At 54.5% G+C, this 26,996-nt stretch overlaps 4 protein-coding genes across 10 annotated transcripts in view; all 4 read right to left on the reverse strand.

Moving 5' to 3' along the window:
* The window catches only part of LOC306808562 (diacylglycerol O-acyltransferase 2-like), a 162,164-nt gene that overhangs the window by 15,783 nt on the left and 119,385 nt on the right, over positions 1-26,996 (reverse strand). The gene's annotated exons all lie outside the window — the stretch shown is intronic.
* On the reverse strand, positions 1,375-9,680 carry LOC306808453 (protein Wnt-11b-2-like; the record flags this gene model as incomplete). Of its 2 annotated transcripts, XM_079319065.1 has the most annotated exons (7): positions 9,459-9,680; positions 6,955-9,405; positions 5,939-6,087; positions 4,058-4,278; positions 3,188-3,465; positions 2,240-2,532; positions 1,375-1,549 (listed from the first exon to the last, which is right to left on the reverse strand). In XM_079319065.1, the coding sequence occupies exons 4-7, from the start codon at positions 4,179-4,181 to the stop codon at positions 1,375-1,377; spliced, it is 870 nt and encodes a 289-aa protein (XP_079175191.1). In that variant the 5' UTR covers positions 4,182-4,278; positions 5,939-6,087; positions 6,955-9,405; positions 9,459-9,680. The 2 variants fall into 2 exon arrangements, with proteins under 2 accessions (XP_079175191.1, XP_079175190.1); XM_079319064.1 differs by having other exon boundaries at positions 6,955-9,680.
* Positions 9,865-13,918, reverse strand: LOC306808458 (transforming growth factor beta activator LRRC32-like). Its single transcript, XM_079319070.1, has 2 exons — positions 13,577-13,918; positions 9,865-13,058 (listed from the first exon to the last, which is right to left on the reverse strand). Exons 1-2 carry the CDS (start codon positions 13,790-13,792, stop codon positions 11,127-11,129), a joined length of 2,148 nt encoding a protein of 715 aa, XP_079175196.1. The 5' UTR covers positions 13,793-13,918; the 3' UTR covers positions 9,865-11,126.
* The window catches only part of EDA (ectodysplasin A), a 60,139-nt gene continuing 50,379 nt past the window's right edge, over positions 17,237-26,996 (reverse strand). The window contains exons 3-8 of one of the 6 annotated variants that reach the window (XM_079319252.1): positions 25,927-25,956; positions 22,852-23,031; positions 22,089-22,123; positions 21,935-21,986; positions 19,849-19,928; positions 17,237-18,505 (exon numbers count right to left, since the gene is read on the reverse strand). In XM_079319252.1, coding sequence (XP_079175378.1) covers positions 18,254-18,505; positions 19,849-19,928; positions 21,935-21,986; positions 22,089-22,123; positions 22,852-23,031; positions 25,927-25,956 — 629 coding nt within the window. In that variant the 3' untranslated portion in view covers positions 17,237-18,253. Of the gene's footprint in view, positions 18,506-19,806; positions 19,938-21,934; positions 21,987-22,088; positions 22,124-22,851; positions 23,032-25,926; positions 25,957-26,996 lie in introns of all 6 variants that reach the window. The other 5 variants (XM_079319250.1, XM_079319249.1, XM_079319251.1 and 2 more) reach the window with 5 other exon arrangements.

Below are 26,996 nucleotides of genomic sequence, written 5' to 3' on the forward strand. Positions count from 1 at the left end.
CCAGCACCTGTTTGGACTCATTCTTTCTCTCCCAAGGCTGCACCAGCAGGAATTTCATCCCATCCAAGCACTTGGCTGGATTCTGTGCTAAGGGAAATGTGGGAGCCCCCATCCCTGGCTCCCAAACCCTTGCTGTTCACACACACCCTTGGCTCATCCAGCCCTCATTCTCAAGGATCAGAAAATAACTCTGGACTGCCAGTTTCCAGTACCAGCCCCCAATCCCAGGCAGATGGAGACCTGAGGGAGCAGGGGATAAAACAGGAGCCGAGGAAGGCAGGGATCTGTAATTAAAGGCAAATCTGGGCCAGTGAGAAGTAAAAAGAGCTGAAAGTGAGCTGGTCCTCAGATGAGGCTTTATGGACACAAGGCTCTCCTTATAGCCTATTTCTCCAGGACCAGCTCAGAAGCACATGGAGGAAAGATTGTCCTAGAAAACAAGGCTCAGAGAGTTAAACATTTATTGAAAAACACACACCAGAACCCCACTTACAGGAAACACAAGGTTATTTCTTGCTTCTCCAAGGTCCTGGAGTTGTGTCCCCTCTCCAGGCCAGAATTCCAACTGGTCCTGAAGGGTGGGAGGAGTGAGCCAGGGGGAGAGGCAGGAAGGACAAGCCATGAGAATTTGGTGTATAGAGTGGGCTCCCACCTCTGACAATGGGGACAGAAACCACAGCAATGCCATGGTTGGGTTGTTAACACACAATCAGGGGTGGGTTTGCCAGGCTGCCCAGTTTTGGCAGCCCCCAGGACCTCTCCTGTCCCTGGTGTCTCTGCCATCAAGGAGAGCAGCACCATCTCCATAGAAATGGTCTCCACTGAGATGCTGCCAAGGGCCCTGAAGCAGCAGTGTTTTCCCTGAGGATGGGCATCCTGGATGAGCCCACAGCAGAATCCTGTTCCCAAAGGAGCTGCCCATGGCCCCCTCACCCAAAGCAGCAGCATTCCACCCCTGCAGCCTCCTCCCAGTGGATAACTCCACCCCCTTCCATCCATCCATCCATCCATCCATCCATCCATCCATCCATCCATCCATCCATCCATCCATCACTCCTGGCTTTCAGGCTGCTGTCAGAATCCTCCTGCAAAGGGACAATGGCAGCCCAGGGTCCCCATTCCCCCTGGAGAAATGGGAATGATCAATGGCTTTTCCCAGCTGGACACAAAGGGCTGGCCACTGACCAGCTGCAGGAGGGCAGCTCTTTGTGCTGCCCTGAACTCTGGGCTGGAAGGAATTTTGCTTCCCAAAATCTCTCAGTCTGAGGTTTCCCATGAGACACCAAACCTCCTCCTCCTTGCTGAGGGCATCCCTTGGGATGAGCTGCTGTTGTCCAGGCGTGCCTGGGGGCTGGGCAGGGCGGGTTGTCCCTGTCATTTGCAGACGTGCCTCTGCAGGCGGCGCCGGCAGCGCCGGCACACCACGGAGCAGCACCAGCGGTAGCGGCAGTGGCAGCGCTCCTGCACCTCCTCCGTGTACGTGTTGTAGCCACGGCCACAGCACAGCAGGTCACAGCTGCCACTGCCCACAGAGCTCCTGTTGCACGGCCTGTGTGGGGAGAGGTGTGAGGCTGGGGAGCTGCCCTCCCAGAGCTGGTGTGCTCAGAGCAGGAGGCAGCAGGGTCATGGAATTGTGGAATGGTTGGAAAGGATCTTAAAGATCATCCTGTGCCACCCCTGCCATGGGTAGAAGCCTTCCACTAGCCCAGATTGCTCCAAGTCCCATCCAACCTGGCCTTGGACACTTCCAGGGGCAGCCACAGCTTCTCTGGGCACCCTGTGCCAGGGCCTCCCCACCCTCACAGGGATTTCCTTCCCAATATCCCAGCAAACCCTGTCAGTGGGAAGCCATTCCCTGTGTCCTGTCCCTCCATCCCTTGTCCCCAGTCCCTCTCCAGCACTCCTGGAACCCTTTTAGGCTCTGGAAGGGGCTCTGAGCTCTCCCTGGATCATTCTCTTCTCCAGATGAGCACCCCCAGCTCTCCCAGCCTGGTCCCAGAGCAGAGAGGCTCCAGCTCTCAGAGCAGCTCCATGGCCAGACAGGCACTTGTTGAACATGTCCATGCCTGACTTGTGTTGGGAGCCCCAAACCTGGACACAGCAGTGCAGGTGGGGTCTCACAAGACAGGAATTCAGGGATGTGCTGCAAACTCAGCCCAGCCCATCCACATCAGCTTCCCAGGACACCCAAACCCAGCAGTACAGGCACTCCTGGAATCAGAGGCTGTGTTCTTCCTACCTGTCCTGTGTCCCCAGAGAGCCCAGCTGGGGGTTTGGGGTGCAGTAGTCAGGAGAGTTGATGAGATAAACCAGATCCATCTCTGTCACTGGCCTGGCATCCCCTTCCTTGGGGATCAGCTGCTTCCTGGGCCCCACCAGCCGATGGGTCACCTTGAGGGCTGCCAGGTACCTGGATTTGAGGTCAGAGGCAATTTCACCCAGGTCTGGCAGCCCCTTCCAGCAGGTCTTCACTGAGCAGGAGCCTGAAACCCCATGGCATTTACACCTGGTGTCCAGGGAGTCACTGAGCACCTGCAAAACAAACAGGTGAGTTTGCTCTCTCCTGGTACCACCCCAGGGACTGACTCCCAATGGGAAGTTTTGAGGGATGAAAGAGCTCAGAGATGAATATAACAGAGCAAGCAGGGACTCAGCCCAGCTTCAATCCCTTCTGATAAGAACCTGATCCTTGGGTAACTACTCAGAGAATCTGGCAGTGGAGCTGGAGGCTTCCCTGGCCTCACCTGGGGAACAGGAGTGGATGGAAGCACTAAGACAGGATGGGCTGGGGAGCCCAGCTGGAGTGGGGCAGCATGACCTCTATTTCCAATGAGAAGGGCAGAAAGAAGCACTGGGAGTTTTGGTGTGAAATATCAGATAACTGGAATACTGTGTGAAATATCAGATAACTGGGAATACTGGTGTGAAGTGTCAGATAGATGGTTGTGGAAAGGGTATGGGATGTCTGGGCAGCAGTGTGTGTGGGGGTGTCTGCAAACACACTTTTTAACCATTTTGTTGCCTCCTGATGTTCAGGACATCCCAAAAAACCTGGCTGGCTCTGCTGCCTTTAATTGCTGAGAGAGGCAAACCCAGGGGGCTCGCACCCACTGTGTCACCCCTGGGGGGGCTCCCACACCCCATCCCAGCCCCGAATCCCCATCCCACCCTGCAGACCCGCACGCACCGCGCGCCCCACGGCTCCGTTGTGCCGGTTCACCGCCCGCAGCCCGGGCGCGCCGCCGGTACCGGCTCGGGCGGCTCCCCCCGTGAAGGCGGCTCCGAGCTGCAGCCCGTGGCTCAGGTTATCCCCGCAGCCCCCCCAGCGGGAGCCGGGCGCGGGGGGCTCGGAGGGGCCGGGGCCGCAGGAGCAGAGCGGCAGCTCTCCGGAGGCGCAGGAGCGGGCGATGCCCTGCGCCACGGCCGCCGCGGCCAGGGCGTGCACGAAGGCGGCTTCCCGTGTTCCTGCGGAGAAAACAGCGATGTTTCCTTCCTCGCTGCCCAGACAGGCTCTCTTCTCATTGCATCTCAATTTTTGTGTTTTAACCTGCGCCCGTGTTACTGTAGAAAGGTTAGGGAGCGGCGAAGGGACACAGTAACAGGGCACTCTCTTGCAAGAACAAGAAAGAGCAATTTATTGAAGGAAGCCATGGCTTTAAATAAGACACTTCGTGAAAAATAAAATAGAGACAGATCATTGGTCAGAGAAGGAGACACCTCTTGTCCCAGGCTTTCTTTCTCTCATGTTTACAGTAGAGAAAGAGGCTCTAGCTTGAGAAAAATCCTAGCTGAGCCTTAGAAAGCCGGACTGGAGAAATCCTTTAAGTTTCTCTCTGGGCCTGTGACTGCCACAATCCGTACCCAGCCTGTATCCCCATCTCTTCCCCCTCTTGTTTTTGGCAGCTGTTTGAAATGGAAGTTGCAGTCTGTCACCTGCCCCAGACGGAACTTACACAGAATTAACACCACATAAAGGCGGGATATTTACTCCAAACCAGAAATCCGAGGCAGAAGCGAGCCTGGACCGCTCTGCCAGCCCGGGAGGAGCATCCCTTACCCGTGAGCAGCTCGGGGCCGAAGCTGGGGGCGCTCTGGATGGAGGAGCAGTTCCACCTCATGTCCGCAAAGCTCTGCTGGCACAGCTGCTGCGTCCGGCGGGCGGCCCGGGCGATGCTGGGCATCAGCTCCAGATGCCGGCGGCACAGCTGGAGCTGCTCCGGCAGCAGCAGCCGGCAGTGCTGGCTCTCGTTCCACGCCACCCCGCTGCTGGCCAGCCCGCTGTGGGGAGAGGGGGGTCACTGGGGGGCCGCAGAGCCCCGAGGGACCGCCGAGAGAGGGTCTGGAAGGAGAGATCCCCACTCACAGCCACTGGATGGCTGCGGAGAGGCTCAGCTGGCACAGCAGCGCGGTGGCAGCGGCGGCGGGGAGAAGCATGGCCGGGAGTGGGGCTGGGATGGGGATTGGGGACTGGGATGGGACTGGGATGGGGCTGGGATGGGGATGGGGGACTGGGATGGGACTGGGATGGGGACTGGGGACTGGGATGGAGCTGGGATGGGGCTGGGATGGGGATTGGGGACTGGGATGGAGCTGGGATAGGGATTGGCAACTGGGATGGGACTGGGACAGGGACTGGGAACGAGGATGGGGCTGGGACAGGGACTGTGAGCTGGGATGGGACTGAGAGCAGGGCTGGGGCTGGGACAGGGACTGGGAACTGGAATGGGGCTGAGACAGGGATTGGGAGCTGGGATGAGGCTGGGATGGGGCTGGGACGGGCTGGGAGCTGGAATGGAGCTGGGAGAGGGATTGGAAGCAGGGCTGGGGCTGGGACAGGGATTGGGATGGTGCTGGGGCCTCTCGGCCCCACCACCCCTTTATAGAAGCCGAGGTAGCAGGTCCTGCCCCCCGGGGAGGGGAACAAAGGCGGTTTCGGTGCCATTCACAGCGTTAGGGACAAGGAGGGGCTGGAGGGAGGGCCAGCTGTCTTTAGCAGTCCCCAAACAGCACCTGGGAGGGGGTGGAGGGATGAGCAGGATGTTCCCCAAGGCCACCACTGACCATGTCCAAAGTGCCACATCCACGTGGGTTTTAAATCGCTGCAGGGGTGTGACTCCACCACTGCTCTTTCCATGGGAAATTTTCCCTAATATCCAACTAAACCTCCCCTGGCACAGCTGGAAGCCCTGTCCCTTGTCCCCTGCAAACAGAGCCTGACCCCTCCTGTTTGTTTTGTTTAAAGTCACATTTATATTTTTTAAAACATTTTCTTTACAAAAAGCTTGAAAATCACAATTTCCTTGACCTAGGGGAGTGCACATCCCTGAGCTGGCACAGGCACCAGCCCTGCAGGGGCTGCCCAAGGTGCCATGGCAGGGCACCAGGGCTGGCACATGCCTGTCACAAGGTGCATTTCTCAGGATCTCTCCCGCCTACAAGCACAAAACCAGAAGTGCTGCTTGGAGCCCGTGAGGAACCAGGTAGGCTGGGATTTTCCCATAGTGGGAGGTGACATTTGACAGAAGCCCAGCTGACCCCAGGTTTTGGAAAGGGTCACAGGTTAAAACCCATTTTTTATGCTTTCACTTTCTCCTTGGCTGTGCTACTTCCCCTCTTTCTGGAAGGTGCTTTTCCTTGACAGAACCAAATTGGGGTTTGGTTGTGACCTTGACATGACTGGATGGTTGATTATTGTCCCCCTGTGACCTTCCTTTGACTTGGGATCACTAAAACCAGGACACTGGGCTTGGGGCATTGTCCTTCCCAAAAGATTCCCTCGGGATTTGCATCCATGGCTCATTGTGATGGAGCAATGGCCCTTGAGAAAGGGTCTCTGGTCACTCCCAAATCCCAAACACTTACAAGGGGATTGTTAAAGGGCAGAGAGAAAAGGAGGAACACAGAGAGAAGCCAAATCTATATTCCCTAAACACCAAACCCAGTGATTAGGATTCTGACCCTTGGGGCTTCCAGCTCATGTCCTCCTCAGGGTGTGGATGTTTTGTTTTGGGCCTGGAGGATCTCCAGGACAGCACTGGGGTTGGATGGCAGCTGGGAAGGTACCTGAGCTCCCAGGGGGTTCCAAAGCTGTGAGGATGGTCAGGAAAAGCTTCTGGAGAGCAGGAATTGCAGAGAGGAACCACTCCAGGATGGGCTGGCAGGAGAGAATTCCCTTCACAGGTGATGGGAGCTGGGATCAGCACCAGGACAGGGGGGCTCAGTCCCAGCCCATCCCCTCCTTTGGGGTGGGAGCTCACCCTGGGCAATGGGAGCAGGGCCAGCACAGGGAACTGTGCACCAATGTCACAGGCTGCCACCTCCCACCCGAGGTATTTTTACCAATCCCTCTTCACAGGAAAGTTTTGCAATGACTGAGTAGTAGGAAAAGCACAAACCCTTCCTTTTAAAGCAAAGCCAGCCCTCCTTTGAACGTCAATTCCTCTTTTTAGCTCAATCCTTGGAACAACCGGGGGCTGAGTGCTAAAAATACCCCTTCCTTCCCCTTCCAAGCTCTGTGGGAAGGAGGGAGGCAGGAGGGGATTCCCAGCCCTGGAGAGGCTTCCCTTCCCCAGCTGGGGCTGCACGGGCAGGGGGAGACCAAAGGAGCAGGGAAAACTTAGGGAAAGGTGTCCCACCCTGCCCGGGGGCACAGGGAGGGGACAGCTCCAGGAGGGGCTGAAGGGGCAGAGCTGGGGCTGGGTCAGAGCTCCTGGGATGAGGCTTGAGTGGAGGAACAGCCAAGAGCTGTCCTGGAGGGGCAAAGGTTGGTGTCCCTCCCTGCTGGGACTCGGGGGCCAAAGCAAACAGCTGTGAGTGGTTTGTGACCCTGAGCACACGGTGTCCCCATGCACTGTCCCAGCTCCCTGTGGCAGTTCCAGGGACACTCCAGGGGTTCCCCTGCCACCAAACTGTCCCTTCAGGCCCCAGTGACCCCAGTTCCCCACCCTCACCTACCGAGTGAGCCAGTGAGAGCCACATCCCCTTGCGTGGAGGCTGTGCCAGTGTGGGGACAGTGACGCAGGGGGTGGTGGCCCTGCTCATGTGGCACTGACGTTCCTTGAGCTCCTGCCACAGCCCGGGGGCTGGGGATGACGTTCCTGCTGCTGCTGGACACTGGGAGCATTCCTAGAGGTTGGGGACAGTCACCCTGGGTGGCAGGAGCCCTTCCAGCCATGGAGCTCAGCTTTCCTTCAGGGAAACCTTTCCAGAGATCACAGGACAGACACCAAAAACAGGCTGGGGGTGGCAGGGACCTGATCCTGCAGAGCCACCTGTGCCCACAGCATCCCAAACCTGGGAGCAGGGACAGCAGATCTGCTGTGAGGATACAACACAGGGTGACACTGTGCCCATGGCAGTGTCCCCGTGCAGGCACAGCTGGGAGGGAGGATCCAGCTGCAGAACATCTGGTGATGCTGCAGAGGCTCTGCAAGGCAGAGGGACCCGGGGGGGCAAGCTCCACATCTGCCACACCTCGTGATGGAGGTCCCAGCCCAGCCAGAGCCCCTGGAGAGGAGGAAAAGTGTCATGAACAACACACCCAGCCTCCCCCCGGGGCTGGGAAGAGCTGCCAGGGGAGCTGTGCCAGCCACAGAGTGGCTCTGGCAAAAAGGGATAATGGGAAGCAGCCCCACGGATGGGAGGGACACAGGGCAGTGTCCTGGAGGTGCCACCACCCCAAAGCCACAGAGAAATCAGCAGGAGCACATCCCAGGCAGCCAGAACACGACACAAGGATGAGAGCAAAAGGATTCAGGAGTGGATGCTGCAGCAATGTCAAGGAAAAGAAAAGAAATGATACCTCCAGCAGCCCTCTGGAAGGGGATTTACCTTCAGCTGGGTGAAAGGACTCGTTATCTTCCTTATCTTATCAGGACTGGGGAGATTTAGGTTAATTTAGGCTCTGTCTGAACACAGAGGAGGAGAAATGCTCTCCTTGCTCTGCCCAGATGGGGTGGACTGAAGAGAGGGATCTGCCAGGCTCTTTCCAGGATATCCTTCAGCTCCTGCAGCAGATGAAGCTCTGGATCATGAAAAAAAAAAAAGGGAAAAGGAAAAAAAAAAAAAAAAAGAAAAAATGGAAAGGAAAACCTGCTGTAATTGAAGTGAGCTGAGGGAAGGTAATTTCCGCCTGGGTTAGTGAAACAGCTCGGTGGAAATTTTTGATAAAAATCTATTCTTCTTTGAAAATGCAGGTCCAGGGAAATGTGAAGGCTTTCCACTGGAAAGAATGAGTTTTGTTGGATTTCTCAACCACTTCTCTAGAAAATTTGTCAATGGCCACCACATTTTAATCACTGCTGCTTTTTTTGTCAGACCAAAATTTACACTCCTGCCGCCTTCCAGCCTGACATGAAAATGCAACATTTTTGGCATCTCCGCTTTATTTGTTCAAAATTTAATATTCCACAGATCTTTTGCCCTCCTTTTGGATGAAGAAAACACTGGAGATGCCAAGACACGCCTGGGATAGGGAAACCATTTCCCCTAAAGCACGGGAAGCTCCGGATGAGGAGCATTGCAGGGCTCAGGACAGACCCCGGGTTTCTCTTGGCCTCGTGCTGGTTCTGGGGACACAAACGTGGTTTGGTGCCACCTCATTGTCCCCTGGGCCAGCACAGGCTCACCCCATGTCCTGCTCCTCCAGCTGTTCCTGGGGCAGGGAGAAGGGGATATTGCCCTGGGATTCAATCTTGGCAAATCCATGAGATCCCAGCCCAGAATCCTGTTTTTCTTTGTGTCAGGAAAGCACAAAGACATCACTAATGGTGATAACCCATCACCACTGCCCTGGCTCATTTCCCACACCTTCACAGCCCCTCCTCAGTTCTCCCCCTTCCCCCCCTTACCCTGGGCTTTACAGAAACCTTAGGGTTGGAAAAACCCTCTGAGATAAAGTCCAATTATTTTTCTGTAGGGTAAAACCAGCCCCAAGTTTCTCCCCCCGCATTTTTAGTGTATTTTCCAGCAGCTGCTTCAACCCCCAGAGAACCTTCAGGCTCAGCAGCCGCTGTCCCCAAGTGCCACTGCCCTGAAGGGGTCAAGCCCTGCCAGCTGCTGCTCTGCAGGGACAGGACGCTGGATAAACACGGCTGGGGACACTCAGGATGCCCGAGGCAGCGCCTGGCACCGAGTGCCGGCAGCACATGGTGTCCCTGAGCAGCCGGTGGCACTGGTGTCCCCGCCCGTCCCCAGTGTCCCCGCCCGTCCCCAGCGCGGGTGGGAGCGGCAGCACAAAGCCAGCGCATCTCCTGGTGGGAAGAACGGCTTGGGAAGGGGTTAAACGAGGAGCAGAGGCCACAAAAATGCACCAGAGACACTCAGTGAAGGCACTGAAGTGCCCCTGCAATGTCACCGAGCACTGGGACAGGAGGGTGGCATCGGGGATGTGCTGAGCTCACCCACCTGGCCCGGCACTGGGAAAACAAATCCCTGCCCCAGGGACACCCTGAACTCACCTGTGGGCACTGGGAAAGCAAATCCCTGCCCCAGGGACACTCTGAAACTCACCTGTGGGCACTGGGAAAGCAAATCCCTGCCCCAGGGACACTCTGGTCTCACCTGTGGGCACTGGGAAAACAAATCCCTGTCCCAGGGAGCTCAGGTGTCACCCAAGAACAGGGGACAGTGAAGGCACAGCAGCTCCTGGGACACTCCATGCCCAGCTGGCTGTGGCTCCCCAGGGACATCAGCTGGGGACAGAACTGGGGATGTGAGAGGACAAGGACAGAGACTTTTGTGACCTTAGAGGGACAAGGGAACAGGAGCTCCAAGGTGAAGCAGGAGATCCAGCATGGGAGGCTGGGTTTCCTCCTGTCCCCAAGGTCCTGCAGGGTGGTGACACACAGGGACAGGCTCCAGGGCATAGAGCTCTGCATCAGAGGGAAACTGAGGCAGGGGTGGAAATGTGGAGGCCACCAAAGTCACTGGGGGTCCTGCAGCTGCATGCCCAGCAAAGGACAGGAAGATGAAGTCCTGACATATTTTACACCAAAAATGCCCTTTTTGATTCCCAGTAAAACCATAAGCTTGAAAGGAGAGGAAAAAAAGGAAGAAAATGAAGCAATTGGAATTTTAAGTAACTTCCAAGCCCCATTTGTTCCAACAGCTCCAGCCCAGCAGGTGTGTGGAGGTGACTGGGCCCAGCTGGGGACTTCCAAGGTGGAATCAAGTGGATGTGAAACATTAAAGGCTTCACTGCAACTTCAGTTTTATATTTCCTGGAGCTGGCCCAGCCCTTCAGGTGCTCACACTCTGCCCTGGGAAACTGGACAGGTCACTCAAGGGAGAGATGGACACCACCACACAGTGACAATCCCACTCAGCACCTCCTCCAGCTGCCTTCCCCAGGGTCTGGGCCCCTGGATCATCCCTGGCTTTGGGGGTGCTCAGAGGATGCCAAATCCATCCAGGACCACGACTTGGGCAGCAGTAACCTCGTGCTGGCACCAGCTGCCTCTGCCACTGTCACCTCAAGGGTCCTGGCACTGAGCATGGGACATCTTGTGCCAGCCAGGGACAGCAGACCCCCACTTCTCCCATTCCCAGTATCCCAGTGGGTGAGGACAGGACAGAATTCCACCCAGCATCTGCAGCAAAGGAAGGCAGCAGAGGGGTGGGCAGGGTCCCACAGAAACCCCCTCCCCACCCTGGCACTGTGAGCCACCACCAAGCACCATTCCCAATCCCTCCTGCTTTTTCCTGCATTAGGGAATGCTTCAGGAGCAGCAGCAGGGCCTTAGCAGAGCTATTAAAGCTTCTTAAAGGGGCTGCTGGGCAAGCTGGGAAACACCCAGGTGGCCCAAATGGAGACAATTCCCACTGTGATGTGGAGGAAGGGGGGTGCTCAATGCAGCCAGCTCAGGGCTTGGTTTCCTGTGCCAAGTGATGGGAATGTGTGATGGCACCCCAAATTCCACATTTAATTTCTGTCAGGGATCAGAGAGGATGGGGGAATCTCCCTTTGGAGAAGAGGAGGTGGCTCAGAGCCCAGCACCCACCACGCTCCTGTCACTGGGTTCACAAATCACACAGGTACCAGTGAGATCTAAACCACAATAATATTATTAATATTAATATTATTAATAATAATTATTAGAGTTCTGACTGATGGCTGCAGGTCTGGGCTACACTTTGGTGATGCTGTCAGGTGGCCTCTCCTCAGCTGGCCCCTTTCCTTTGGGCTGGGAGATTCCCACCCTGTTGCTCCTCGTTGCACATCCCGGAGCCTTCCCTTTCCTCAGGAGGCAGAAAGCCCAGGCACAGAGGAGGGAAAGGCCAGTCAGGGCCAGCAGCAGAGGCAGAGAGGCAGTGCCCTGGGGCTGGGGACAGACCCAGCTGGGAGTGCTGGTGATCCAGGCTGAGACATTCTGGCCGTGCTGCTGGAACACGCAGCGGGCTTGGCGCAGGTCCGGCACGGCCACGCCGGCGGCGCGCAGCGCGTCCAGCCAGCCCAGAGAGCAGCAGCTCCAGGGGTTCCCAGCCACAGCCACGGCCCTCAGGCTCTGGGACCAGCTCCTGGCTGCCCTCAGGCTCTGCAGGCTGTTGTTCTGAATGTCCAGGCTCTCCAGAGGGGAGCAGGAGAGCCCCGTGGGCAGCAGCCTCAGCTGGTTGCCCGCCAGGTCCAGCACTCGGAGCGCGCCCAGGCAGGGCAGCGCTGCCTGGCCCTCGTCCATCTGGTTGTCCCTCAGGGAGAGCTCCTGCAGGGACAGCTCCAACCCCCCCAGTGCTCCCGTGGTCATGGATAAGTTCCTGTTTCCTGACAGGTCCAGGGAGAGCAGTGGGGTTTGATTGAAGGCGTAGGGCTGCAGCCTGGAGATGCTGTTCTTGGACAGGCTCAGGTGCTTCAAGTGAGGCACGTTGTAGAAGGGGGTGCAGGTGTCTCCAGGGGCTGACGTGTGAGAATCCCTTCCCAAATCCTTTCCCTGCTCACTCTCCGGGCTCTCACAAGGCTGGAGGCTGTTGGAGCCCAGATCCATGGATTCCAGGTGAGGCAGGGAATGGAAGAACCAGCGTGGCAGAGCACGGAGGGCATTGATGTGGAGGTCCAGCGAGCGCACGGACAGCTCCGTGCCATTGGAGACAGACTCCCTGGCCACATCCTGGAGACAGTTCCTTGCCAGGCTGAGCCTGTGCAGGGAGCCCAGGCTGTGGAAGAAGGAAAATGGGAACAGCTCCAGGTGGTTATTGCTGAGATCCAGATCAGCCAAGCGTGCCAGAGCGGCCACGGGATGCTCGGTCCTGTTGAACCTCTGCATCTCCTTGTAAAGCAGGACAAACTCCCTGGAATGGGGTGAGCCTGGGAGCAGGGAAGAAATGAGGTTATTGGAGAGGTTTAAGTGTGTGAGCTCATGGGCTCTGGGGAGCTCTGGAAAAGAGAGGAGTCTGTTATGGCTCAAGTCGAGCACTCGGAGCAGGTAGGGCTCCGCTCCCTCCATGGAGGAGAAGAGCTCCAGGGCGTTGTGGCTGAGGTTTAGAACTTGCAGCTGCGTGAGGCTGAAGCCAGAGACACAGTGGAGGGAATTCAAAGCCAAGTTCAGCACTTCCAGCTCTTGCAGAGGCTCAAAAGCTCCCTCCTGGATCTCCATGATGTAGTTGTTGCTGAGGTCGAGCTGGCGCAGCCGCGGCGAGTTCCGGAAGGTCCCTGCCAGCAGCTTGGTCATCGTGTTCCCAGACAGATCCAGCACCCTCAGGCTGCTGAGGTTGCTGATGTACCAGCTGGCCATGTGGCTCTCCAGGTTATTCACAGACAGGTCCAGGACCTCTATATTCCTGAGCAGATGGAAAGCTTCCCCGTTAGCCAAGTAATTCCGGTCCAGGTGGTTGGATGCCAGGAGGAGCGAGCGCAGCCGGGGCAGCTGAGCCAGGGCGGTGGCTGACACGGCTTCCAGCTGGTTGAAGCACACATCCAGGTACTCCAGCTGCCCAAATCTTGGCATGTTGCTGCCTGACAGGTTTTGGATGAAGTTGTTGGAGAGTTCAAGGTATTTAATTCCTTGGCCGAGCTCCTTGGGAAATTTCCGCAGGCCAACTCCTTTACAAGACACCTTCGTGGGGCTCTGTGGAGAGACAGCAGAGTTGTGAATGAAAGTGGCTACAAACCACAGCTCCAGGCAAGCCAGCTGCTGTTCAAGATGGGCATGAGAAGTGGGAATGAGCACTGCTGCCCCTTCCCAAGCCCAGCTGGTCCAGAGCATCCCTGTTCAGGCAGAGGAAGGGTGTTGTGTAGGCTCCACTTTCCTCTCGCTCTGGTTTCCTCTGGAGTTGGGAACTTGGATGGGGAGCAGCTGGTTTCTTCCTGAGGCAACAGAAACTTGCTGTTCCCATTCAGGCTCCCAACTGCCTCACTGGAATTCCTGCACTCCAACCTCTGAGCACCTCAGGCACGGCAAGGACCTGAGAGCAACTGGATGCCAGGGACCACCTCACAGGAGACCAACACCAAGTCAGGAAAACGGAGGAAAAGCTGGGGAAGTTAAAGAGATGGAGGCTGGAGGGAGGTGAGAGCCGTGGGGAGGAGATCCAGAGGGATGCTGGAGCCATCCCAGCCCAGGTGCTCCTTGGCAAACAGCCTTACCTGCTGGCACAGGGGGGAGCTGGGCCGGGTCTGGGGGCCAGCCCGGGCTCTGAGGATGGACGGGAGCAGGCAGAGCAGGAAACATCCCCGAGCAGCCCAGAGCATGTTGGGCTGCGGGCGCTGCCAGCCCCGTGCCGCTCCTGCTGGCAGGCTGGGCAGCAGCCAGCCTCTGTATAAATAGGCTCCAGGATGGGATGGGGGAAGGAGATAAGGCATGTGGGTGTTCACAGCTACGGAAGTGGGAAAAGAAAGACATCAGCTCGCAGAGGGGGAAAAACGGCACAAAGCCACAGGGAAGGGAAAGAGAAACGGCAGGATGGGGAGGAGGCAGCTCAGGTGACCGGCTGGACCCGCCGTGACATCAAATGCAGCAGGCAGAGGTGGCACGCAGGAAAGCTGGGAGGGCTTGGGGAGGTTTTCCTGTACCAGAGACAGGATGTGCCAGCTCCCGGGACACCAGGGACAGCTGGAGAGGGCACTGCAGCCACCCTGAGGCAGGGATGTCACGCCCAGGCAGTGACATTCCCTCCCCAGCCCAGCAGAGCCAGCCGAGGGCACTCTGCCCCTCCCGGAAAACAACAGCTTCCAGGGCTCACTGCCCCTTCTGCGGGATGGACAGAGCTGGAATCATCCTCCTCCTCCTCCTCGGGTCACCTCCTTGCTCAGGGCAGGAACCAGAAGGGAATTATCCCTGCAGCAGCTGCGGGTGGGATCTGTGCACCCAGAGCTGTCCTCACTACAGAGACCTTTTTTTTTTTTTTTTTTGTGGTGGCATCTCCGAGTGTGCCACTCAGTGCTGATACACTCCTTGGGGACAAGCCCCTCATGCTTGACAGGGCACTCTCCAAAATGCACAATTTGGCTCAGTGTGGCAAATTTAATCTGAAAGAGCAACTCAGGCTGCTGAGGGGTTATCCAAGGATGTGAATTTTGAGCTAAGGAGTTCATGCTCTAATCCTGGCAGGAAAAAAATAATATACAGACATAAAATACATAAATAAATAAATATAGATTATTTATATATATGTATATATACAGTAAAACATCTGAGTTACCCCTCATCCTATGCTGGCTGGTGTGGTGGGGGATACTTCGTCACCTCAGGATGTGACTCAGCCTTGAGTGTCCCCAGCATCCAGGGCAGGCAGGACAGTGCTGACAGGCCAGGGACAGCGTTTTGGGCTATGTGGGGCTGGAGGCAGCTGTGAGCACACAGCACATCTGTGCAGATGTGAGCTCCTGCCAGGCAAACACTGACCCCTGGGTGACCCCACTGCCCTCCCAAGAGCAGAACCAGCCCCAGGCACTGCCCGGGGAAGCCCTGCCTGTCCCCCTGCACCCCAGTGCTGGCCATGGCCCTGCACGGTGACACAGCCCCTGCCAGCAGCTGAAAGTCCCTGATTTGGACCAGGGACTTCTGCATAGAATCCCTGGGCATTTGCGTCCCAAGGCTGTGAACTCCCTCCGTGGCAGCACCGGGTGTGGATCAGAGCTGGCAAACACCCAGAGGCTTTTCTTGGATCATCACAAAGGCAGAGTGAACCACACAGCCTGAACAGGGAGAGATGTGCCCTGAGACCAGCTATGCTGTGCTTCTTCCTGCCCTCCAGGCTGGCTCCAGATTGGCACAGATTCCCTGTTCCCCATGAGGCTTATCCCCCAAGGATGTGAGGAATGAGCAGCAGGACTGAGGTGTGCAGGAAGCAGGGACAGAACCACATCGTGCTGTGGGTGATGGGCTCCAGCCCGGGTGTTTGGGAGCACCTGGTTATCCAAATGCACCAGATCTGCCCCTCCTTCCATGCATTCCCAGGGCATTGGGAAGGTGATTCCTGAGCAGCTCTGATCCCATTAAAGGGTCTCTGAAGGATGGAGTTGTCCCCACACAAAGCCAACACTCTGCTGTGGCCATGCAGACCTTCCATGGGAGCTGCTGGTGTGCCTGGGGTGGGACATCCCACCAGAACACCGAGAGCAGGAAAAAACTGTGTCTGCCAAGGCCATCTGCAGCCAGTTCCAGCTCCAGGTCTCCAACTCACACTTTGGTTAGTGTGAGCACCAGAAAAACACATTCCATGAAGGAATTGCTCCCTCCTGCCCTCTTCCTGCATCCCAAGCACACACCAGGAAGAACTTCCATGCAGGAATTGCTGCTCTGTCCTGCTCTCCTCCAACACCAGAGGGGACAGCAACACCCCACCCTTCTACAGAGCCAAGGGATTCTCCCTGTGCCTCCCCCAGCCCGCAGCCACGGAGCACATCCCAGATCCTGCCAGTGGGGGACAAGGAATGCAAACTCCATCCCTGGCTCTCCCAGCCCCCTGTTATTTATGGCTGCCCCCAGCCTTGCTGCTCAGGCCTGCTCTAAAGCAACCCTGTTAACGATTTGCTTCATGTTCTCGCTGTACGCGGTTGTCCCGCTCCATTCTTGTCACAGGAACATGTCCCTCTTAATCCGTTTGAAAGGAAAGAAAACCACAAAGCCCAGTGAAGAGCCCCCAAGGCTCCTGCCCATCCCACATGTGGAGGCTGAAGGGAGGAGAAGCCACTAAAAAGCCAGAGCAGCCCATTTGTCACGCAGCCGTTTCCCCAAGCGCGCGGCTCCTGTGAATAGCGGGGCCGCCGCCAACGCCGCTGCCCCCAGGAATTTTTGTCTCCCAATAACTGCAACGCTTGGCAAGGGACATCACTCGCTAGGGATGGAGCCAGGATTGCTCCAGGCAGGGCTGGGCTCTCTGTGGCCACAGCACAGAGCTGGGACACGCCACTCCCACACCCTGCAGGTGACAATGAGCCACCTCTGCACGGAGCCAGCACCGGGACCATGGAGCCACAGACTGGGCTGGGAGGGAGCTCATGGATCAAACACTTCCACCCCTGCCATGGGCAGGACAGCTTCCACTCACCCAGGGTGCTCCAAGCCCCATCCAACCTGGCCTTGGACATTTCCAGGGATCCAGGGGCAGGCACAGCTTCCCCAGGGTCTCCCCACCATCACAGGGAAGGATTCCTTCTCAATCTCCCACCTCACCCTGCCCTCTGGCACTGGGGAGCCATTTCCCCTTGTCCTGTCACTCCAGGTCTTTGCCCCCAGTCCCCCTCCAGCTCTCCTGCAGCCCCTTTAGGCCCTGAGGTCCCCAAAACCTCCCCTGCTCCAGGCTGAAGATGTTAATTAGGATTTACCCCGTTTCTACACAGGCTGCAACTTCACTCCCCTCTTGAAAGCACAAACAGGCTCTGGAAAGAAACACGGGGAAACAAAACCCCAACCAAGCTGAGCAAGTGTGAGCCAAGGGCTGAGACAACAGAGCAATTTGTGCCTCTGTCTTAGCTCCAGAGCATCTTATGGCTTTAGGTCTCCCCAGCTGAGGGGAGGTAACGGGACAGAGTTGCTCAAGAAGCCAAAAGAAACAATAGTGTCCCAGCTCCTCTATTAGTCACCAAAAATCAAGTTATGACTAGACTCAGCAGGGCTCAGAAAAAAGAAAAAGTGGTGACTTCATGCTGGACGGATTTTAAAACCCCATTTTTTTTCCTTTGCTAAAGTCTCCATCACCACTTATTTTAGGTAGAAGCATGCCAAAAGGAAAGGGGTGGGGGGAAGAAGGCTAAAAACCACATCTAAAAGCAGGGCAGTTGCTATTAAAACAGAAAAAATAATTCCTGTTTGAATATTTTATTCTTAAACATAACAAACTTCCTCCGAGTGTTGTCACAAGTACTTGTGGCTGCTCTACGTGGCTCGGTGAAGCCTGTAGAAATGTGTTCTGGTTTGCAAAATATTAATTAAAAAGAACAAAACAACCCCCCCCCTCAAAAACAAAAAAACAAAAAAAAACCCAAAAAAACCAAAACAAAAAAACAAAAAAACAAAATACCCCCAACCCAACTCAACTTGCTGTAACAGCAGCAGTACTTGAAGGCAGCCCCCGCTGGGGCAAGGTTACCTCTGGGGTAAGGGCAGGAGCTGAAAGGAGCAGAGGCCTGGACCTGGGAATCAGCGTTTTCTTTGGGATTTGGTGGTTTCTGGAATGTGGAGGCAGTGTCCTATCTGCTAAGCCTGCTCTAGTTATTCCTCTTCCTCGCCCACTTCCTGCTTTTGCTTCCAAGCTCTAGGTCGAGGCACTTTTCCTCCTCCTCCTCCTGAGGATGAATGTAAACACCACTGACCCTGTCTCACCCAGCTCCCCTCGCCCCCCAGCCCTTCCAGCTCCCCCTGGGAAGGCAGGAAGCCAGAATCCCCCTCCTGGCTGTGGTTAGCGTGCACAAGCAGGAGCCTGGCTGGGATTTTGGGACAGGAGTCCGTGTGCTCCCTCTCCCTGGGACGCTCCTGCCAGTGCAACACCCGAGCAGAGCCCCCAGCTCTCCCACCAAGCCTCGTGTGAAGGTCACAGAGCAGAGTATCAGTGCAGTAATACTTGAAATACTGAGACAAGGCACACCCAACAGCCTTTCCCTCCTCACAACGCTCTCCCCACCAGCTTTTTTTGGTTCCATCCGAGTCTCCCCGCCAGTCACAGAGGACGATTGTGCTTCCTGCATTCACATATAGGAATAAATAGCTCTGGATCAGTTTCCTTTATGGCCGGATTACAGAACCCCTGAAATACTGATACGCTTTATGAACAGCAGCACTGGGCAGTTCCCTGGGTGTCCTTGGCCACGCCAAGTTCCTCTCTAGGATGCGGGTGCATCCCCCAGGCGGATGGCCCCAAAGAAAGTCGTGTGCTTGCTCATGTTGATGGAGATGTCAGCGTGGACCATCTTGACAGCAATCTTCTGCCTGGCCTTGAGCAGGCAGACGCCGGCCGTGTAGCAGGTGTTGAAGTTGGTCTTGCCGGTCTCGATGCTGCGGGTGCACTGCAGGAAGGGCTTCTCGTCCACCACCACCTCGTAGCTGGCGAAATCCGTGAAGTTGATGTAGTACACCTGAGGTGGGGCAGGGAGAAGAGAGGTGTCAGGGGTGGGGGTTGGGGTGTGGGGAGAAAGTGCAGCGTCCTGGTCCCTGCTGGCACCCAAACCGAGCAGGAACCTCTCTCGTTCCTCTTCAGGCTGACCCAAGCATGCAAAAACCCCCTGGATGCACGTGCCTAAGGCTGAGCTACCATCCTGCTTATTCCAGGGGAGTGACACACCTACACAGAGCCATGCAGGGCCCCCTGTGTGCTACAACAGCTTCTCTCACACACACACACACATACACACACACACACACACACACATTCCACTGAAGGCCTCTTGCACTTACCTGGCCAGTCCTGCTTCCTGGTGCCAGGAGCCTCCTTTAGTGGTGACATCAGAACTGCCCTAAGGTGGACTGGGAGCTGCCTCCTGGGGTAACTGGATTGGTGCTTGCACGAGCTACTACAGGGAAAAGGCTCTCCCAGCCTCCACAGCTTGGAAGGAAATCACCTCACAGTGTTTCTACTGATTGAACTCCCTGACTTCCAAGGCCCTGTGACTCTACTTGTCCTCATTTAACCCTCTCCTACACTCTGGTGCCAAAGAACTGCAGGAGGAAGACCTGCCCAAGGAGAAGTCAGTCTCAGGGAGCAGCTTCTTCCTGAGAAAGGAAATCCAGCCCTTTTGGAGGCAGGAGCTGCTTGAACACTGAATCCCCCATTTTTCTTCTTGATGGACAACAAACAATGAGGCTTCAGTGGCCCCACACTGTGGCCAGCAATCAGCACCTGGGTAACAACTACACTTTGGCACACGTGGAGTTGTATTTTCTGTCCCCATCCAAACTGGACACGTGTCACCAACTCCATGGAGGAGCACCTGACATCTGTGGCTCACTTCACCCCAGAGCTGGTTCTGGGGCAGAGCTACAGGGAGCAGGGGAGGCAAACAGAGTCACCTGGGCTGGAATCTGGGCTGGCAGTGACACAGCTCCAAAATAACCACAAATGGCCAAGTGTTCAGGTCTTTTAAAGCACTGAGCTCAGCGTGCTGCCTGCAGGGAGGTTTGGAAGAGTGGGGGAATGACCACAGGATAACTGGAGGGACAACCCCGGGACTGGTGGGTGTGGCTGTGCTTTCAGTGACTAATCCCCGGTGTCCCGGCGGTGACAGGGGTGTGACATTCCTCCCCACACCCGTCCTGAGCCGCAGTTAAACTCCACACAAGCTGCTGGCATTTTGGTTGTTGTCTGGAGCCCTCTCGTGGTTCATGCAAGGCTTCCACCGGAACACAAGAATAGGAGGAGTTAGCCTAGGACCGTACTCACTTCTACCTGACTATAGATGAAGTATGTGCCGTCCACCAGTACCTCCAGCTCCCCACTGCGGGCATGCAGCTTAAACACCTTGGGGTTCAGAGTGATGCGAGACCAGTCATTGAGGACTCCACCTGAAAGATCTCAGTATGAGAAAACGGCGTCACTCAGTACCCGTCAGGAGGAACACAAACACAGCCAAGACAGCAGCAACCCCAGCACCAGGGCTCCCCTCTGGGCACACCATGGCTTGTGGGGCTGCCTGTGCCTCCACCCCTCTGTGCTCTCAGCATCCAAACCCTGTTGTGCTCTGCTCATCCCAGGGCTGGGCACGGATCTGCCTCCTCCTGACCCTACTTTGTTCCCATCATGGAATGGTTTGGGTGGGAAGGAATCTTAAAACTCATCCTGATGTGGGCAGGGACACCTTCCACTATCTCAGGTTGCTCCAAGTCCTGCCCAGCCTTGCCCTGGACATTTTCAGGGATGGGGCAGCCACAGCTTCTCTGAACACCCTGTCTCAGGGCCTCTCCACCAGCACAAGGCAGAATTTCTTCCCAATCTCCCATCTAAATCTATCCTCTTTCAGCCTAAAGCCATTCTTTCATGTCCTGTCATCCAGGGCCTTGTCCAAAATCCCAGTCCAGCTCTCTTGGAGTCCCTTTAGGCACTGGAAGGGGCTGCTTGGAGCTTTCTCTTCTCCAGGCAAAGGGAGGCCAGCTTTGGGTCACAAGGTTGATTTTAATTCTGGTGTTCCTTGACTTCACCACTCCTGACTTAGTTATTGGGATAATTTCAACAAAACCTCTGCCTTTACAACTCCTAAGGCTTTTAAGAGCCAGAATAACAACAAAGTAGGAAATTGCATCATATCATAACACAGTAACCCCTAACTGGGGTCCCTCAACACTGTCAGGGATTTATGGATCCACCACCCAGTTCTTTGGCACTGGGATTACTGGGATAACCTAGGAACAGACTCTGCTATGAGCCCCAAACTGAGCCAATCTCTGTAGGTGCCTCAGTTTATCAAATCCCACTCTTTTCCTCCCAGTCTCCATCTGCCTCTCCTCTCCCTGCTCCCAGCTGGAGCTCGCCAGGCTGGCAGCTGGACAGCATTCCTGGCTCCCAGCTCTGGATTGTTCCTGAGCAGCAGGGAAGGACACTCAGGGCATTCCTGCTCTTAGAGAGCAGCCTTCCCTCTGCAAACCCTCAGCACTCCCAGTGATGAAGGGATAATTACTTCTGAACACAAGCAAACAGCAACTCTTCCCTCACATTGCTGCTGGGAACGGGTGGTTTCCTTTGAATTTTGGGGAGCTGCAAGCACAAATCCCTATCCATGAGAAATTCCAGCTGCCACATTCACTGCTGAGGGGGAAAGCTGCCTTCCCACAGAAGCAGGGGCCAGCCCTCCCCATCCCAGGTGTGAGGCAGGAATTCCTGGACAGGGATGCTGCAGCCCCCACCCTGGGGATCCAGCCTGGGATTGGGGTAGGGATGGATGGATGTGGTCCCTGGGAGGGGACAAGGCAGCTCCTCTCAGCACAGCCAGAGCAGGGAGCAGGAGGTGATGAATGAGCCCCAGCTGTTGGCAAGGAGAGCAGGAACTGGAGGAGAATTTGGATGGGGATCTGGGAATCCCATCCAAAGGAGCTGCCTGTGGATGGGAAGTGGCTCAGCAAGATTTGGGATTAAAGATGTTGGTGGGGGCAGAGATGCTCAGGTGATCCCAGGAAGAGCTGGTGGCTGGACACCTCTGTGTCCTCTCACCACTGGGTCTTCCCTTAAATTCCTGGGAAACTGGAGGAAAATGGGCAAATGGGGACAAGGATCCACTGAGGGCTTAAAACAGAATGGGAGGAAAAAAAGGAATGGTCATGGAGGGGCTGGGGAGGCACAAGGTGTACCTGGAGGTCAGGGAGAAGGGAGATTTAGTGGGATAGAATTCCTGGGATGCACAGAACAGGGATAATCTGGGAGATAAACAGGAGATTCCACCCAAGACTCTTCTTGGAGGGTCTGGGCAGGGGTGTTGGAGGACAGGGATCATCTTGGAGCTGTGTTATGGGATGGACTGGGACCCAGGAATTCTATGGGTGCAAGAGGGATTTTCCCAGTACCCACAAGAGATCCTTACCATTCTTCACTTGGATTGCTGAGCCTTGGCCTTGGAGATGGACCACAGCTGGCTGCAAGGGAGAGCACAGGGATTGAGGATTCATGGGAAGCACTGTGCCAGTCCACAAAAATCCCCCCCAAAGCTGCTTTTTTCCACAGAAAGATCAACCCACCTGGATGTCTCTGGAGCTGGCTTTGTCTGTGGCACCTGCAAAAGGCAATTCCACATCATTAAAGAAGTGAAAAATCCCATAAATAGCACTTATTTTATCCCAAAATAACCCTGAAGCTCCATACAAATCACTTTTCTTACTCCATGATAACCATTAAACCTCTGTTTTAATAGGAGGAGGGATATGGGGTGCAGGTAATATTGAAATCTATAAACCAGAAATATTAAATATTAAAAATTATTAAAAAACATATAAGGAAGAAAAAGGAAAAAAAATCTCTATTTTATTCCTGGCATTTCTGTCCAGCCATCAAAATTACTTTGTTATTCAACAGGTTTCCACCAGAAGAGAAAATTGCACAACCCATTCCTTGATCCTCAGTGTGAGTAAAACCTTCTGGCTGCCAAGATGCCAAGTTTCCCTCTGCAGGTCCCTCACTGCATCTCCCTTCCCTGGGAGCCAAATCCTAATTAAGGAGGAGATGCCTTTGGCAGCACAGCAGGGAGCTGAGGGGCTCCTGCTGCTCCTGCCCACCTGGAGCCCTGGAATCCCAGAAATTCTGCATGGTTTGGGCTGGAAGGGTTAAAGCCCATCGAGCTCCACCCCTGCCATGGGCAGGGACATTTCCTTAGGTCCTACTGAGGACACCTGAGTCCTGCTCCAGGCTGAGCATCGCATCCGGCTGCTCTGGTGACACCCCTGGTGACACCCCTGGTGTTCCCACCTGCCCAGCTGGGAGCAGAGGGCACAGATGGACCCTTACCTGAGGGGCCCTGCACTCCAGGTGGTCCCTGAGGGCCAGGTGGGCCAGGGGGGCCGGGTGGTCCCATGACAGTTGTGCCTGGAATCCCGGGGATGCCGGGAATGCCGGGGGGCCCCTGTGGCCCAGGAGGCCCTGGGGGCCCCTGGGGACCATTGGGCCCTGGAGGACCAGCCTTTTTACCTGGAAAACACAAGGACAGCAGTTACCTGGGGCTGTGGGGTGGGCTTGGAGGAAATGGGAAGTTGGGGATGGATCTGCAGGCAGGGATGAGGAGGAAGCTCAGGAGAGCTGGGGTGGGTGTCCTATGGCTCCTCAGCACCTGCAGGCTCCTTCCTGTTGGGAATTACACCTGAACAAGGCTTGGGGACTCTCTGGGGCTGCTCAAGGGGGTCTCTCCCCATACCCCAGTCACAGCATGGGGTCAGTGCTCAATCCCACACCCTGGGGTTGGTCACATCCCTACAGAGCTGGGATGATCTCTGGATACAGCCAGGATGCTCCCAGCACGCTCCAACCAAGCCAAGGCTGGGGTTTTTTGGTGTAAATGCACCACTCTGCAGTTTCTCAGTTTGCTGGTTTTCCATGGGAAACAGGGACAATCTTCCCTACCTGTTGCTCATTAGGACTGGGAGATGATCCCCACGGCTTGGTCTCCTCCAGAGGGCAGTTCAGAGCTGAGCTCCAGCTCTTCCCCAGCGCTGCTGGAGGAGCCCCTGTGCTGCTTGTGCCTCAAAAGAACTCAGTGTTTTGGGCTTTGGATGGAGGGAGGGGCTCAGGAAGGACTGACCCCATCCAGGGGATGGAAACACTGGAGAACTGTTACAATCACAGAATCCCAGACTGGTTTGGGGTGGAAAGGACCTTAAAGCCCGTCCAGCTCCTCCCCTGACATGGGCTGGGACAAATTCCACTATCCCAGGTTGCTCCAAGCCCCATCCAACCTGGCCCTGGACACTTCCAGGGATGGGGCAGCCACAGCTTGCTTGGACAACCTGTTCCAGCCTCGAGGTAAAAACTTTTTCCCCTACCATGATCCTCAAACACTTCACACACCCCAAGGAAGAGAAATGACATAACCACATCAGGATTGACTCCTACAGACACAGAGTGGGATGAAACAAGCTCTGCAGGGAAAGCCTGGTCCCTGCTCTCCTGATTTGTTCCTGACAAAACTGATGTTCTTTTGATGTAGTTTTTAAAATGCCACTTTGGAACAGCTTTTCTGCCAAGGAACATAAACAGAGCAAAATCACTTCAATTGCTGCCACAAGGTCCCCAGTAGGACAGAATTAAACTGGTATTTAGATGACAGCAGCAGTTGGGATATGAAATTATAGTTGTTGGAATAGTTTCTGAGTACATTCATGTACTTGTTTCTCTGCTAATATCCATCTTTGTAATGGGCAGGAGTGTCAGGAAAAATCCATCTGTTTTAGCACAGGAGTGGGAATCTCTGGATGGCCACTAGCCAGGAGCAAGGGCACAGGGACATCAGGGTGGGATATCTGTGGGCATAATTAATATGTGCAGAAAATGAGGTTAAAGTAAGCAGGGGTGAGTAAAGCCACACTGGTGTCCTATAAAAAGTGGGGAAAGTCTTCAGGGGACAAATCTCCACAGAATATTTCTCTCCAAATCAGCAGCCATGACTTCCAACCTGATCTGGCCACAATCCAGCCTTCCTCCAATCCAGGAATTCTCCTCCTCCTTGGGATGGTGCTTTGGAAATGATCCCCTTGAACCACACCAAACTCCTCTCACTGACACCCCCAGTCCAGGCCATCCCAGGGGAGGACTGCAGGCAGAGATTTGGGAATGCTGCTGCTGTCATTCACACTTGCCCTTCCCAAGAGGGATGTACATCACAGCTGCTTCAATCATCTGCTCCCAAATCTGCTCTGCTGCTCAGGGAGCTGCTGCTTGAGCAGTGACACACTCACCCATCCCATAGGCACACTTCTGTGCCTCTCCCTCCCTCAAGGCATCCCAACCACTCCTCTGCATTAACAAACCTCACAAGATTAAAGATATTCCATTTATTATCTGATAGCTCCCTCACAGGTCTCCAAGGAAGGTCCCAGCACCCAAATCCCAGCCTGCAAAGTCTCCCATGTCCATCCCAGAGACTCCAAAACTCAGAGCAGGCAGAAGCAGGGAGTTCTCCATAATCCTCACTCATCAAACAATGAACTTCTCTAAAAAGAATTAAATGTGACAATACCATAAAATTAAGCTACTTTATACAGCTGTATGCAATCCAGCTCCAGAGACCCCCCTGCCCCTCTGGAATTGCTCTGCAGGCTGCAGCCATCACTTGTTATTTGTTGGGCTGATTGAATGTGGGTTGAGCTTTGTTGGGACAAACTTCTCCAACATAAAATTTTACATTGCTTCTCAGAGTAAATATAAATGAAGTTGCTAAGTGTGGCCTGTTCCCACCTCTCAGCTGTGGCTCTGGAGTTTGCATTCAAGGATTAAAGTCATTTGATGTGCTACTACATAGTACAGACATGGAAAACTCAACTGCTTGGATACTTGGACTCACTAAAACTCCTGGAAATAAATGTGGGACCCTAAGTGTTCCCAGCAATCCTATAAAAGCCAGGATGGCATCAGGAACCCCCCCAAACAGGGCTGCCTGAAAAACCCAAATCCCAACAATCCACTGCAAACAGCCTGAGGAGCATCACCAAATCCACAAAACCCTGAGGGATGAGCAACACCCAGAAGGGGCTCATAAAATGATAATTTGGAGGTTAACACGAGGAAAAGTGGGATGCAAAGTGTGCTCATGCTGAGTTTGGTGGGTCTGAAGGAGAATCCAAGCTGCAGGTTGGCAGGATTGGGGTGAAAGCCAAGGCTGGCAAACAGCAACAGCTCCTGGTGTTTGGTACTGACTCAACTCCACTGGAGAATTTTCAGGATTACTTCTGCACAACATAATTAACTTTTTTCATGGTTTAAAGAAGTTTTAAGGGGTGCTTGTGGGTGTTATTCCAGCCTTTCCTTCTTCTTGTTGGTCAATGAGAATTCACAAAGCACAAAAAGGAAAATTCAGTCAAAACTCAAACTTACCCTTTTTCTTGTTTTTCACTGAACTTGGACCTACAAAGGAAAAAAAAAAAAAAAGAAAACTAGTGAAATTCAGGGATCATTTCATCAGAGAAAATCCCCATTGCCATTTTATTTTCCAAGTGGACAATGGATGTATTTGTGGCCCATGCAGCAGCACAGGAATGGTCTCAGTTGAGAGCATAACCCAAATTTCAGAGCATCACAGAGTGGCTGGGGCTGGAAGGGACCTTTAAAGATCATCTGGTCCAAATCCCTGCTGACTCCTTGTGAGCCAAGTTGTTTAAAAATAAGAATAAAACACTAAAAAACCACAAAAGCAAAGAATTATTCTGAACTGGCTGTTTGAAACAATGGGAACCCAAACCTCCCGAGCATGGAGAGAAAATATTTACAGTGAAGCTGAAAAATGACAGGACTTTGTGAGCAGAGGCTGAAGTGTCAAACATGTTCCACTGCTTCCTCAAGAATTCATCATGTATGGGAATGAATTGCAAAAATCCCCAGATATTCCCTTGCAATTCATCAGGGAAATCCCTCTAAAACCTGGGATTTAGCACAGCAGAGACTGAAATCACCTTTAAGTGAGATAAAATTATAACCAATCAAAGATAATGAGGTTGCCTTGAGTCTGAGGGGGTGGGGAAAGGTAAATTCCCAACAGAAGAGCCCTTTTTCCCATGGATAATTAAAGGAAAAACAGGAAAAGGACCAGAGAAATTACCCATCCACCTTACTGATGCCTTTCCAACAGAAATACTGGTTTTCCTACATTGTGCTGTTGGGTTATGGGAAAATGATGGTGTTATTTACAAAAGGCATGACCTGTAAAAGACTTTCTCTATAAATGGGGGTATATATAATTTTAGGGAGAAACTCTTCCCTGTAAGGGCCTGGCACAGGTTTCCAGAGAAGCTGTGGCTGCCCCTGGATCCCTTGAAGTGTCCCAGGCCAGGCTGGACAGGGCTCAGAGCAACCTGGGATAGTGGAAGGTGCCCCTGCCCATGGGGATAAATGAGCTTTAAGGTCCTTCCATCCAAATGATAATTTTTGCTAATTCTCTATTTTTAATA

Source organism: Erithacus rubecula, assembly GCF_903797595.1.
Source record: "Erithacus rubecula genome assembly, chromosome: 15".
In the NCBI taxonomy this organism is placed as follows: Eukaryota; Metazoa; Chordata; class Aves; order Passeriformes; family Muscicapidae; genus Erithacus; species Erithacus rubecula.

Coding starts and splice junctions, on each gene's coding strand:
- LOC306808458 (XM_079319070.1), bottom strand. CDS start 13,792: ATGCCTTATCTCCTTCCCCCATCCCATCCTGGAGCCTATTTATACAGA. Junction 13,059..13,576: donor GCTCCCCCCTGTGCCAGCAG/GTAAGGCTGTTT, acceptor GTCTCTCCACAG/AGCCCCACGAAGGTGTCTTG.